Here is a 13,419-nt window from a genome sequence, read left to right as displayed (position 1 = left end):
TCAAATGTATTATTGAATGGTGAACTGACTGATTCTCTAGCTAATTTAACTATACTAGACATCTGGGCCGATTTCCCAAAAGCATCTTAAGGCTAAATTGAATCGTTAGAACCATGCTCATTGATTCTAACCATGAAGTCAGCCTACAATGCATCTCTGGGCCAGTGTTTTACTAACTATCCAGGCTAACACCACTGTCACTGATTTATGCTTCTGTCAGGTAGGAGCCTTGTTTTCAGAATGAGTTGCCTCAAAGAGCAAAACCAAAGAAGTTTGGACAATGGATCCGAAACCTCCGCTGTCTATTCCTCTGAGAACCATGGTCGCCACCTAAGAACATTGGACGTCAACATTGATTCAGGCGATCACACTGACTTCAGTGTGCCAGGAGTGATGCCCCATGGTTCAGGTGGAGAGTGGTCAGGGTACAGCAGAGAAGCTGGGTCCAGCAGGATGGACCACCACTGTACCAACTACAGATTCTACCCACCTCCACATGATGCTGAGCCCTCACTCCCTCAATACCAATTTGCTACTCATGGAGATTATGTGCTCCCCCAGTCTAGCCCGTTCCATTTAATGAACCCCAGTTTAGCTAATAACAGTCATCTCAGTTCACTTGGTGGCCAGTGGTCATCTGAGGGCCCAGTCCACAGCAATATGTTGTCAGTAAGTGCTAATTCAAACCAAAAACAAACCTTAGAAATTATATTACAATCCTCAATCTATGGGTGAGTTTGTATTGCAACACCTGGCGCCCCGAGTGGGTGGAGATTTTAAAAATTACCAATAGAATGGTCTAAAAGGTGCAAACCCGGGGCATCCGGCGATGCAGAATGTACTTACCCAATACACTGATATTTTATTGGATATTTTGACATCACTATCAATTATTGAGGTGGTACAGTATATTGCTCTAATTCAAGTTTGTGTTATGTTACATATTCATTTTATTTTGTTTTGTCCAGGGTGAAATTTATGATGCTGTGGCGAGCATTTGCCCAGACAGCAAGGATGACCACGGACCAGAGTCCTATCGCAAACAGGAGACTATGGCCGAGCTAATGCCTCAGAATCAAATGGACATCAGTCAGTCTGTAAGAGGATTTCCAACTTACTGTCTGATGAGTACAAGTGTACATGTAACCTACATACTGCACATGCTTGCAATGACACAGACAAATGGTAATAATGTATAATGCAGGGCCATATACAACCTTTACCAGAAAGCATTTATTTCATGAATTTTGCACTGCAGGAATAGACACATTCTTGGATTCATGTGATCAATGAAAAAGGGTTGACTGTGTGAAAAACGGGCTAAATGTCAGCATGACAATTTTAATATGCAGTCTTGCATAGCAAAGATAATTTATATGATTTGATCTAGCCTTGGAAACCTGATTGAATGGTAATTATTGAATAGGGCTCTCTGAGTCAAAAGATAGAGCAGTATTCTAAACATGATCGCAATGACCTTACAAGAGTCAAATGGTGTGTTAGTTTGTGTTAAGCAATAATTCTAACGAGGATATGTGAAGGGCCTTTCATAACAACCATAACTCAAGACCATTACTGTGTGGATTCTCAGTGATATGCATCTTTAGCTATGAAATGCCAGGCATCTGATTATAAAATCTCTGTGTTTTCGGTCTCTAGGCCAATGGGCCGCTCACTGTGTATCTACAGCACCTAGACCATCAGCTTGGGGAGAACGCCACTGTGAGTGTCTAATTGTTTAGCTGAGAGATATATATAAAACCCACTGGGCACAGACTTCAATACAACGTCTATTCTATGTTGGTTAAATGTAATTTCATTGAAATTACGTGGAAACACCAGTGTGTGCCCAGTGGGAATTTTCCACTGGGCACAGTTTTCCATCATCAACAACATGTATTACCTTTAGGCACTACAGTACACATTCAATTCCACAATGAAGGCCTACTCTACAGATGGACATGGTTCTGTGAGTGTGTAGAAGTAAACTGTAACTCCATAAGAGTACCACAGTATGAGTCATAATACCCATAAAACCTAGCAATTAAACAGGGAAATAGTTTTTTCACCATCCATTTTCCCATAGGGGATTTTAGAAACACTTAAATAATGGCTGTGTTTCGTGTAGGCTTACCCTGGCGTGACGTTTTGATAACGATGGAAATCTCTCTCAGGGCAAGGTGACTTTTATCAGTATATTTGCCTGTATTTACCCCCTCAAAATGAAATGCGAATTAGCTCATACAGAACTACAAATGCCATGATCTGGATGAGACTGCCGAATCAAGGCAAAGGTAAGAATCTCTGGATTAACTATCTAATGTTAACAACATTTACTAATGAATAAATAAGCAACATTTCCTTAAATTGACAATTCTGTGAACTGTCTTTGGCAAGTCTTAAATTGACACAATGCCTGTTCGCAAAAATGTCAGCTAAAAATTACGTACAGAAGCTTGCAGGGATTTGTAGTCTTGCATGATGTCTACTTTGATGCTAATTAGCATTTTCTATTCTCAGAGTAGAGCTGAATATATTGATAAGTCACCTTATCCGAGAGATTTACATGGTTACCAAAAAGTCACACCAGGGTAAGCCTACACAAAACACAGCCCTTATTTTAAGTGTTTCAAAATCCCCTATGGGCAAAAGGAATGGTGGAAAAACGATTGGAACCATTTCCCTATTTGACTGCTTGGTTTTATGGATATTATGACACGTCCACTGTGGGGCTTTATCTAGGTTGTGTGCAACATGAGTGGCCGAGGGCAGATGGTGGTAATGAACCATTGTAGCCCAGGTCAGATGCTCCACTCCTTGCCTCCTGGCCACCCTGACTCCAGTCCAGAGACCCACTACTACACCACATCCTCTAAGGAAAACTCAGAGCAGAGCTACTCAATGGGAAAAGGTTAGAGGCAGGCAGATCACGTCTTAGTGCTGTGTTGTTGACGTGTAGGCTACCATGAAGAATCTTGATCATCCCATACCTCATAGGCCTACTGTTGTTGAGCTGTTCTGGTTATTTCAATACGTCTTAATAAGTAAGCCAATATTGATGTATAAACTATTTAATCCCAGAATGTTTATTATGTATTTTTAGATAAATAAATATTCATAGCAGGGTATGATGTGTTGTGCAGTATCGACACCAATCTCATTCTTCATGTACTACAGCTTCTCAGTCCTACCTGCCCTCTATTAGCCTGCCTCCCATTGGGCCCAACCACAGCCTCCTTTCCCCCAACCATCTGGTTTTCTCTGGTCCTCCTAGCTCTGGATACAGCTACAACCACATACCTGCACCCTACTTCTCACAGGTCAGTAGCATGTCTGTCTCATCCTCAAGTCTCATGACCTGCATAAGATCAACTGTGGCTTTAACAATCAAAAAATGTAGGCCAGAATGTTTGCTTTTACTACTGATAAATAACACTAAATCAACCATCAAACTTGAAAAGCTAAAAAGAAAAATGAACTTCATAACAGTTGACCATGAAGTTGAAAAGTGACATGTATATGGTTGTCCTGCCAGTACCACCAGTATCCTGAGTATCCTGACTCCCTATGTATGGTCCCTGATGGTCAGTCCACGGCAAGCAGTGTCTTACGGTAGGAACACTAGGGGATGTGACAAATGGAATTTGTCCCGGTTTTCCATTAAAACGATAAGAAAAATGCAAAGGATTCCACATGAATCCACTTAAATACTACTTTACTAAAAGTCTAAAAGTATCTAGTTTTAGATGTACTGAAGTACAGTGGTGGAAAAAGTACTCAAATGTCATACTTGAGTAACAGTAAAAAAATATATGCTGTACTTCAAATGCCCTATATTAAGCAAACCAGACAGCTCGATTTTAAATTTTTTATATTTACAGATAGAAGGATACACTTCAACACTCAGACATAATTTACAAACACAGTATTTGTGTATAGTGAGTTTGCCAGATCAGAAGCAGTAGGGAGGGCAACCTGTTATATTGATATGTGTGTGAATTGGACCAGAATTCTGGCCTGCCTGAGCATTCAAAATGTAACAAGTAATTTTCGGTGTCATGGAAAATGTATGGGAGTAAAAAGTACATATTTTCTTTAGGAATCTAGTGGAGTAAAAGTTGTGAAGTTTCAATATGTAACTTTTTGGGCGATCCGACCAAATTCACATAGAAATTATGGTTATACACTGCTCAAAAAAATAAAGGGAACATTTAAACAACACAATGTAACTCCAAGTCAATCACACTTCTGTGAAATCAAACTGTCCACTTAGGAAGCAACACTGATTGACCATAAGTTTCACATGCTGTTGTGCAAATGGAATAGACAACAGGTTGAAATTATAGGCAATTAGCAAGACATCCCCAATAAAGGAGTGGTTCTGCAGGTGGTGACCACAGACCACTTCTCAGTTCCTATGCTTCCTGGCTGATGTTTTGGTCACTTTTGAATGCTGGCGGTGCTTTCACTCTAGTGGTAGCATGAGACGGAGTCTACAACCCACACAAGTGGCTCAGGTAGTGCAGCTCATCCAGGATGGCACATCAATGCGAGCTGTGGCAAGAAGGTTTGCTGTGTCTGTCAGCGTAGTGTCCAGAGCATGGAGGCGCTACCAGGAGACAGGCCAGTACATCAGGAGACGTGGAGGAGGCCGTAGGAGGGCAACAACCCAGCAGCAGGACTGCTACCTCCACCTTTGTGCAAGGAGGAGCACTGTCAGAGCCCTGCAAAATGACATCCAGCAGGCCACAAATGTGCATGTGTCTGCTCAAACGGTCAGAAATGGGACTCCATGAGGGTGGTATGAGGGCCCGACGTCCACAGGTGGGGATTGTGCTTACAGCCCAACACCGTGCAGGACGTTTGGCATTTGCCAGAGAACACCAAGATTGGCAAATTCGCCACTGGCGCCCTGTGCTCTTCACAGATGAAAGCCGGTTCACACTGAGCACGTGACAGACGTGACAGAGTCTGGAGACGCCGTGGAGAACGTTCTGCTGCCTGCAACATCCTCCAGCATGACCGGTTTGGCGGTGGGTCAGTCATGGTGTGGGGTGGCATTTTTTGGGGGGGCCGCACAGCCCTCCATGTGCTCGCCAGAGGTAGCCTGACTGCCATTAGGTACCGAGATGAGATCCTCAGACCCCTTGTGAGACCATATGCTGGTGCGGTTGGCCCTGGGTTCCTCCTAATGCAAGACAATGCTAGACCTCATGTGGCTGGAGTGTGTCAGCAGTTCCTGCAAGAGAAAGGCATTGATGCTATGGACTGGCCCGCCCGTTCCCCAGACCTGAATCCATTTGAGCACATCTGGGACATCATGTCTCGCTCCATCCACCAACGCCACGTTGCACCGCAGACTGTCCAGGAGCATGCCCAGGCGTTGTAGGGAGGTCATACAGGCACGTGGAGGCCACACACACTACTGAGCCTCATTTTGACTTGTTTTAAGGACATTACATCAAAGTTGGATCAGCCTGTAGTGTGTTTTCCACTTTAATTTTGAGTGTCACTCCAAATCCAGACCTCCATGGGTTGATAAATTTGATTTCCATTGATCATTTTTGTGTGATTTTGTTGTCAGCACATTCAACTATGTAAAGAAAAAAGTATTTAATAATTTCATTCATTCAGATCTAGGATGTGTTATTTTAGTGTTCCCTTTATTTTTTGAGCAGTGTAGATCTATAACCGTGTGCTAGCTAGCTGACTATGACACTGCAGATATTGTCATAGATCATATGGTCAGCAGGTCATGGTAGTAACTCTGCATCTTCTCTTTCACCTTGATCAAGTCTCAGTGGATCTCTATGGGACTCCAAATCCAAGAAGCCCTGCAACTGCACTAAATCTCAGTGTCTCAAACTGTGAGTTGTATCACAACCAGTGAGATATACAGTAGTTTCTTTCCTACTCTGTTATCTGTTATGTAGACTGACAAGTGTGATCTCACGTGTGAATGTTTGTAGAATGACCAAGCAATGACTGTCCTAAGACCTTCACTCCTCATGTTATTTGCCAATGTACATTATGTCATCATGACTGGTCTAATTACTGTGTATGCCGTCTTTGTAGTTACTGTGACTGCTTCGCTAACGGCGACGTCTGCAGCAACTGCAACTGCATCAACTGCTGCAACAACAATGAGCACGAGTCAGAGAGATACAAGGCCATCAAGGTACAGTGAAACACTTGTCTCATTAGAGTTTTTCCTGGTTAGGAACAACTCCTGGCCCTACTGATTACAAGTTGTCCATTCTGTGGCAGTCATGACATTTTGTCAGCCGATAATTATCATGCAAAAGACTGCTGGTCCCATCGTAAATGTCCGTTAATTAACATAAACATGTTTAGTATCTCCAGGCCTCCACACATACAAGCCGCTGATGCGTCCCTTTGGAACATTTTACATTTTTTAAAAAGTATAATAAATCAATTTAATATACATCATCACAACACATCCATTCTATATTTTAGGCAGGTCTAAAGAAACACGATATGAAGAAAATGTATTTCAAAAGAACAGAATATGAGTTTACCTTCTGTATGTTATCTGGCTATGCGCCATGCCATAGGCTGTGGGCTTGTTCATTTAGCAGACAAGATATGCTTATAAGTCTGTCATTCTTTAATATTATATAATTTTATAGTTAGAAGAACATAATTGAACATAGCTGAATAAAATAGAAAGGATATTTTTCCCATTCCGGAATGCATATGAAGTGGCTATGTTGAGCGTAAAAGTGATCATTTGAAACAGGTGCTATACGCTAGGTTTAGACTTATTTGTCAACTTCAGACGTGAATGATACAAACCGTAGAATGTCTTAGAAATCAGAACATATATGGGCTTTATGATGTAACTATAGGCTATTGATGATGTGAGAAGCTTGCGCTCTGTTCGTTGCCTCAGGCTGCACACGCTGTTCTCTCATCAAGTGTTCATATTATTTTCACTATTCTCAATTTTATCTTGTCTTTATTTCGATTTAGAAAAAAGAAACAACCAGCGTGCTGCTCTTGCTAGTATCACTGTTCTTTTTTTAAGCTCTACACATCGGCCTCAAGAGGACAGTGACACTAGCAAGAGAGGCGTGCAGCTTTCTTCTGTCATGTTATTCAATTGTTACCATACACCTGCAACAAAGATAGCTTAAATGTGCGAGTGCCTTTTGAATTTAGAATGGCCCATTATCAGATAGGCAGGGGAAAAGACGTCAGCCATATGCACTCAAATAGCGAGTGGAGCCCCCCGTTGGTTTCTTTTTCAATCACGCTGGTAGGCTTCTCCAGTTATTTCACTCCACCGCTGTTTGAGGAGCATGCACACTCTCACTGTGCGACAGGTGATATTCCGTCTAAACTCTGTATGCCATGGGCTCTCCAATTATGTTCCTGCAGCTACCCAGTGCTTAATTTGGGAAACCAAGTGAAATCTGTTCGGGAACATCGATGTTTTCACAACTAAACGTATTTCATTAAACTTTTGACAGCCCCTCTCTGCTCGCTGGAGAGAGGAATTGAGGAGAGAGAGGAGATGGAAACGCATAGTGGTGAAAATGCCCTATTCAAAATCAAATACTAATTCACTGTAATTGTAGGCTAACCAGCCTACTCTGTAGCCGCCCTGCACAATCAATGAACCAACAGCATCACCTAGGCCTGTAGGTTCTCTCCCAGACTCATGGATAGTAATGTTGGAGTGTAGCATAAGATAACCAGTCCATCCAGTATGCATAATAATACAGTCCACACAAAGGTGATTACTATAATCTTTACATTTTTGGAGTATAGGCTGGACCAATTATGTACAAAATAAATCTTTAAATCTTTTTGGGGTTTTTGTATGTTTTTCTGTCATGTATGTATTGAATAACAGCACAATCATTATTTTAAATCAGGATTTTCGGGATTGGGCTCATAGGCCTATGCGTATACATAAGCTCTAATATGCGAAGGGATGTTTTGAAGTAATCATCACCTTAGAAAGCACAGTCCATTTCGTTGTGATAGGCTTTAAAACAACATCCACAACTACCATGTTTTACATTCAGTTTCAACTTATTGTTGAACTTCTTTCTTCATGTTGATCAAATCAAAAAATAATAATTTGTTATTAACTGACTTGCCTAGTTAAATAGAATAAATGTAAAAAAAATCGAATAACATTTTATTTGTCACATGCGCAGACCTTACAGTGAAATGCTTACTTACAAGCTCTTAACCAACAATGCTTTAAGAATTTTAAGAAAAAAAGTATTAAGTAGAAAATAAAAGTAACAAATAATTAAACAGCAGCAGAAAGATAACAAAAGCGAGGCTTTATACAGGGGGTACCGGTACAGAGTCAATGTGCGGGGGGGCACCGGTTAGTCAAGGTAATTTAGGTAATATGTACATGTAGGTGGAGTTAAAGTGACTATGTGTAGATAATAAACAGAAAGTAGCAGCAGTGTATCATTGGGTTTACTTGATAGCTACCTACACAAATAGCTAGCTAGAACAAAGTGTTAATAAGATATTCATTTAAAAAGATTAAAAGCAATACAAATAATTTCTCCAGTAGGCATCTAGCCCTTTGATTAGCGTTTCAGGAGTCTTATGGCTTGGGGGAAGAAGCTGTTAAGAAGCCTTTTGGACCTAGACTTGGCGCTCTGGTACCGCTTGCCGTGCGTTAGCAAAGAGAACAGTCCATGACTAGGTTGGCTGGAGTCTTTGACAATTATTAGGGCATTCCTCTGACACCGCCTGGTATAGAGGTCCTGGATGGCAGGAAGCTTGACCCTGGTGATGTACTGAGCCGTATGCACTACCCTCTGTGGTGCCTTGTGGTCGGAGGCCGAGCAGTTGCCATACCAAGCAGTGATGCAACCCGTCAGGATGCTCTCAATGGTGCAGCTGTAGAACCTTTTGAGGATCTATGGACCCAAATCTTTTCAGTCTCCTGAGGAGGAATAGGTTTTGTCATGCCCTCTTCACGACTGTCTTGGTGTGCTTGGACCATGTTAGTTTGTTGTTGATGTGGACGCCAAGGAACTTGAAGCTCTCAACCTGCTCCACTACAGCCCCGTCGATGAGAATGGGGGTGTGCTCGGTCCTCCTTTTCCTGTAGTCCACAATCATCTCCTTTGTCTTGATCACGTTGAGGGATAGGTTGTTGTCCTTGCACCACACGGTCAGGTCTCTGACCTCCTCCCTGTAGGCTGTCTCATTGTTGTCGGTGATTAGGCCAACCACTGTTGTGTCATCAGCAAACTTAATGATGGTGTTGGAGTTGTGCCTGGCTTTGCAGTCATGAGTGATCAGGGAGTACTGGAGGGGACTGAGCACGTACCCCTGAGGGGCCTACGTGTTGAGGATCAGTGTGGCGGATGTGTTGTTACCTACCCTTACCACCTAGGGACGGCCCGTCAGGAAGTCCAGGATACAGTTGCAGAGGGAGGTGTTTAGTCCCAGGGTCCTTGGCTTAGTGATGAGTTTTGAGGGCCCTATGGTGTTGAACGCTGAGCTGTAGTTGATGAATAGCATTCTCACATAGGTGTTCCTTTTGTCCAGGTGGGAAAGGGCAGTGTTGAGTGCAATAGAGATTGCATCATGTGTGGTATGCAAATTGGAGTGGGTCTAGGGTTTCTGGGATAATGGTGTTGATGTGAGCCATGACCAGCCTTTCAAAGCACTTCATGGCTACAGACGTGAGTGCTACGTTCGGTAGCCATTTAGGCAGGTTACCTTAGTGTTCTTGGGCACAGGGACTATGGTGGTCTGCATGAAATATGTTGATATTACAGACTCAGTCAGGGACAGGTTGAAAATGTCAGTGAAGACACTTGCCAGTTGGTCAGCACATGCTCGGAGTACACATACTGGTAATCCGTCGGGCCCTGCTGCCTTGTGAATGTTGACCTGTTTCATGTCACTGGGCACCTACTTTTTAGTCTGTAACTGTTTGCCAGCCCTGCCACATCCCATGAGCGTCGGAGCCGGTGTAGCACAGTGAGGTGAGTTTTAAAAGCACGATACTGTTTTGATGAGTGTTTGATGTGATTTTCGATTGCATTTGCATAGATGTCAGAGTGGTTAGAGGGACAATAGAGCCCTGAGTTCCAGGCCATTAGGACCTGATGGAGGGACAATAGAGCCCTGAGTAACAGGCCATTAGGACCTGATGGAGGGACAATAGAGCCCTGAGTACCAGGCCATAAGGACCTGATGGTTGTTAGTGAGTTGGGTACAACCAACGCATGTCCAGAGTCCACGAAAGGAGATTAGTTGATTAGTCACATGGAATTTTGTTTGCCGGTGTGCCAATGATATGGTCACCACAACAGTGCTAGTCATGTCTTGAAACAACTGATGAAGTTGTTGAGAGGACACCCATAGTATCTGCCTGCTGTCATTGCTGACAGGCACTACACTGCTTGAATGAACTCATCAGGGTTTGAATTGAACCATTTATGGATTCGCCCAAGGTTAGAGGGTCAGACTATTAGGGGAGTTTGATGGCTCAGTGAGCCACTGGAGTTGCCAGCAGACAGAAAGACAACAGCTTCAGTGGACCAGGGTTCCCCTACACCTGTAGAAAAAAGGGTTCCAAAAGGAACCTTTGGCTGTCCCCATAGAACACGTGTTAAACTCATTCCACGGAGGGCTAAGTGTTTGCGGGTTTTCGCTCCACCCTTGAACTTGATTGATGAATTAAGGTCACTAATTAGTAAGAAACTCCCCTCACCTGGTTGACTAGATCTTAATTGAAAAACCTGCAGACATTCGACCCTCCATGGAATGAGCACTTTTTGATTCCAGATAGAACCCTCTGTGGAAAGGGTTCTTTATGGAACCCAAAGGGGTTCTACCTGGAACCAAAAGGGTTCTTCAAAGGGTACTCCAATGGGGACAGTCGAAGAAGCCTTTTAGGTAGAATATTTTTTTGTGTGTATGCTTTAGTGTTAGTCAGTATCTTTCATCTTGTAAGTGAAAAATATTGTCAACGTCAACTGAGCTAGACGTGTAGGGAGTTGGTGATAAATAATGTTTAATTATTATTGGTAGACTGCTTTCTATGTTATTTTAAGATTGATAAACATATAATTTTCCTGAAGATTTGTCTGGACAGAAATCCCGAGGCGTTCAGACCAAAGATTGGAAACGGGAAACTGGGAGAGATCAAAGGACGCCACAACAAGGGCTGCAACTGCAAACGCTCAGGCTGTCTGAAGAACTACTGCGAGTGCTATGAGGTATATATGGATAAAACATTACTCTGTTTGACTTAAGAGGAACCTGTAGTGTCAAGAACTGCAACGCTGCTGCGTTTTTCATGCGCTACAGTTTCCTGTGTGTATCAAGAAGGGTCCACCACCCAAAGGACATCCAGCCAACTTGACACAACTGTTTGAAGCATTGGAGTCAACACGGGCCAGCATCCCTGTGGAACGCTTTCAACACCTTGTTAGAGTCCTTTAGGCTGTTCTGAGGGTAAAGGGCACTGCAACTCAATATCAGGAAGGTGTTCCTAATGTTTGGTATAGCCAGTGTAGAATACTAGTCTGTAACAGTAGTGTTTCTATTGTCCCATACAGGCCAAGATAATGTGCTCATCCACCTGTAAGTGTGTGGGCTGCAGAAACTATGAGGACAGTCCAGAGAGGAAGACCATGGTGTGGGACAGCCCTGACACCACCTTCTACAAGAAGGCCAAATGTGACAAGGACAAGTGAGGACATCTAAATTAATTCAATGTCATAGATTTAAAAAAATGTTTTCGAAAGCAATCATTCCCTGCTTTCTGTCCAACTCCCTTACCCCCCCCCCCCCCCCCAGGTTTAGTCAATTAAATAATGAATTGTTTAAAAATCATAATAAATTAATCCTAAACATGATGGCTTAATAAGTAATTGACTAGGAAGTAGGCCATGAATGAATATCTATGCATATGTAGTGTAAGATGATTTTCATTTCACTTGACAATAATAATTTAGTCTCTTCAGGACTTGGCTAATTGCATTATGTTGTTGTTGTAAGGAGAGGAGAATGGTCTCCTCCTTCCTTCTTTTGTTCACTGTTGGTCTTTTGGCTGATAGGTGTCCTCTGTCGTGCATCACGCTCGACGTCGTGGAAGCCACATGCGGCTGTCTTCTGGCGCAAGCAGAGGAGGCTGAGAAGGAAGGCTACACGCTGTGTCAAGCTGAGAAAATGATTTTGGAGGAGTTCGGCCAGTGTTTGACGCAGATTGTTCGGTCAATATTTAAATCTACTAGCTCGTAGATAGAATCTCATGTAGGACAAGTTGATTAACATTTTGGATATGGTCTGTTCTAGACATGATGACATTTAAACTGCCATTTTTTATCAACATGTTTATTAACAAGATGTTGTGAATTGTGTATGCGTATGTATTTATTTCTTACATAATTGATTTATGCATGTATTTATGCGTCAATTTATTTAACTTATTCACTCACTTTAGTTTAAGTCTCAGAATTGAGGACAGTTCCATCAGCTTTGGGTCATATGTCATTGGTTTGAAATATTAATTTAAAAAAGAGTTATTGTGAACAATTCTTTCTATTTCTTTCATCCTTTCTTTTTAAGCTGCAGAAAGAACGTTTAATTTTATGCAAATGTCCCTGTTGAGTCTCTGTTAAAATACAACATCCAAATGTACTGATGAGCATTCTGTGAAAATAAAATATTAAATTCCGACAATGTGATTAGTTTTAATGTTTCTAAATGTCTGCAAATAAACAATATGCAGAATCTTTAAAAACAGATCTAAAGATCCAGGATACTCTTAATTGTATTGACTTTCATTATGTCAATTGAGGTCTTGACGTAAGCTTTTTGTTTTTGAGCTAACATCAACAGCCTTCCTAGGAGAGCTCAGAGTACCTGCAACAGTTGTCTCACACGGGGGTACTATTGAACCTGAGACCCTGTTGCTATCCCTAACAATAAAAGGGGACAAGAACATTGGCCCAATCACAGATGGTTTGGCTTGGCTGTAGACAGGCAGCTCTTTTGTAGACATGGTAAGTATTAGATATTACAATTTTGAGTATTTTCAACAACAAAAAAACAGGCTATAAGGAGAAGTAACGGGATGTTTATTTATTTGTAGAGGTCAAGAACAACGATTCAATGGACTTGCACAATCATTGTGATTTGGTTGATTGTGGAATCACATGCTCAAAAGGTAAATAATTTTATTAATCTTGTTATTTTCTAAACTGTTTTTAAAGAACATGTATTAGTATACTTGTACTGCTAATGAATGCAGCAACTACAGCCATGTGATCTAAATGAGTTTATCTCTACGTTGTTCGACAGATTAAAATGAATCCAAACCGCTGGGGCCCTCAGTCAATGATGTATCTCAAAGGGAAATGTAAGTTTAACTTCTGGCTCTGCTTCCATGTCGTA

The 13,419-nt window shown here is 42.0% G+C and overlaps 1 protein-coding gene across 1 annotated transcript; it reads left to right on the top strand.

The window, feature by feature from the left end:
* Nucleotides 1-400: 400 nt before the first annotated feature.
* LOC139377699 (testis expressed metallothionein like protein) lies at nt 401-12,318 on the top strand. Its single transcript, XM_071120540.1, has 11 exons — nt 401-466; nt 969-1,097; nt 1,660-1,722; nt 2,743-2,911; nt 3,178-3,320; nt 3,536-3,612; nt 5,802-5,867; nt 6,076-6,178; nt 11,100-11,237; nt 11,580-11,713; nt 12,081-12,318. The coding sequence occupies exons 1-11, from the start codon at nt 401-403 to the stop codon at nt 12,262-12,264; spliced, it is 1,272 nt and encodes a 423-aa protein (XP_070976641.1). The 3' UTR covers nt 12,265-12,318.
* The last annotated feature ends 1,101 nt before the right edge of the window (nt 12,319-13,419 follow it).

The sequence above is a fragment of the Oncorhynchus clarkii genome, chromosome 2, assembly GCF_045791955.1.
Source record: "Oncorhynchus clarkii lewisi isolate Uvic-CL-2024 chromosome 2, UVic_Ocla_1.0, whole genome shotgun sequence".
In the NCBI taxonomy this organism is placed as follows: Eukaryota; Metazoa; Chordata; class Actinopteri; order Salmoniformes; family Salmonidae; genus Oncorhynchus; species Oncorhynchus clarkii.
The sequence above is the reverse complement of the archived record's forward strand: the minus strand, read 5'-3'. Positions and strand labels throughout refer to the sequence as shown.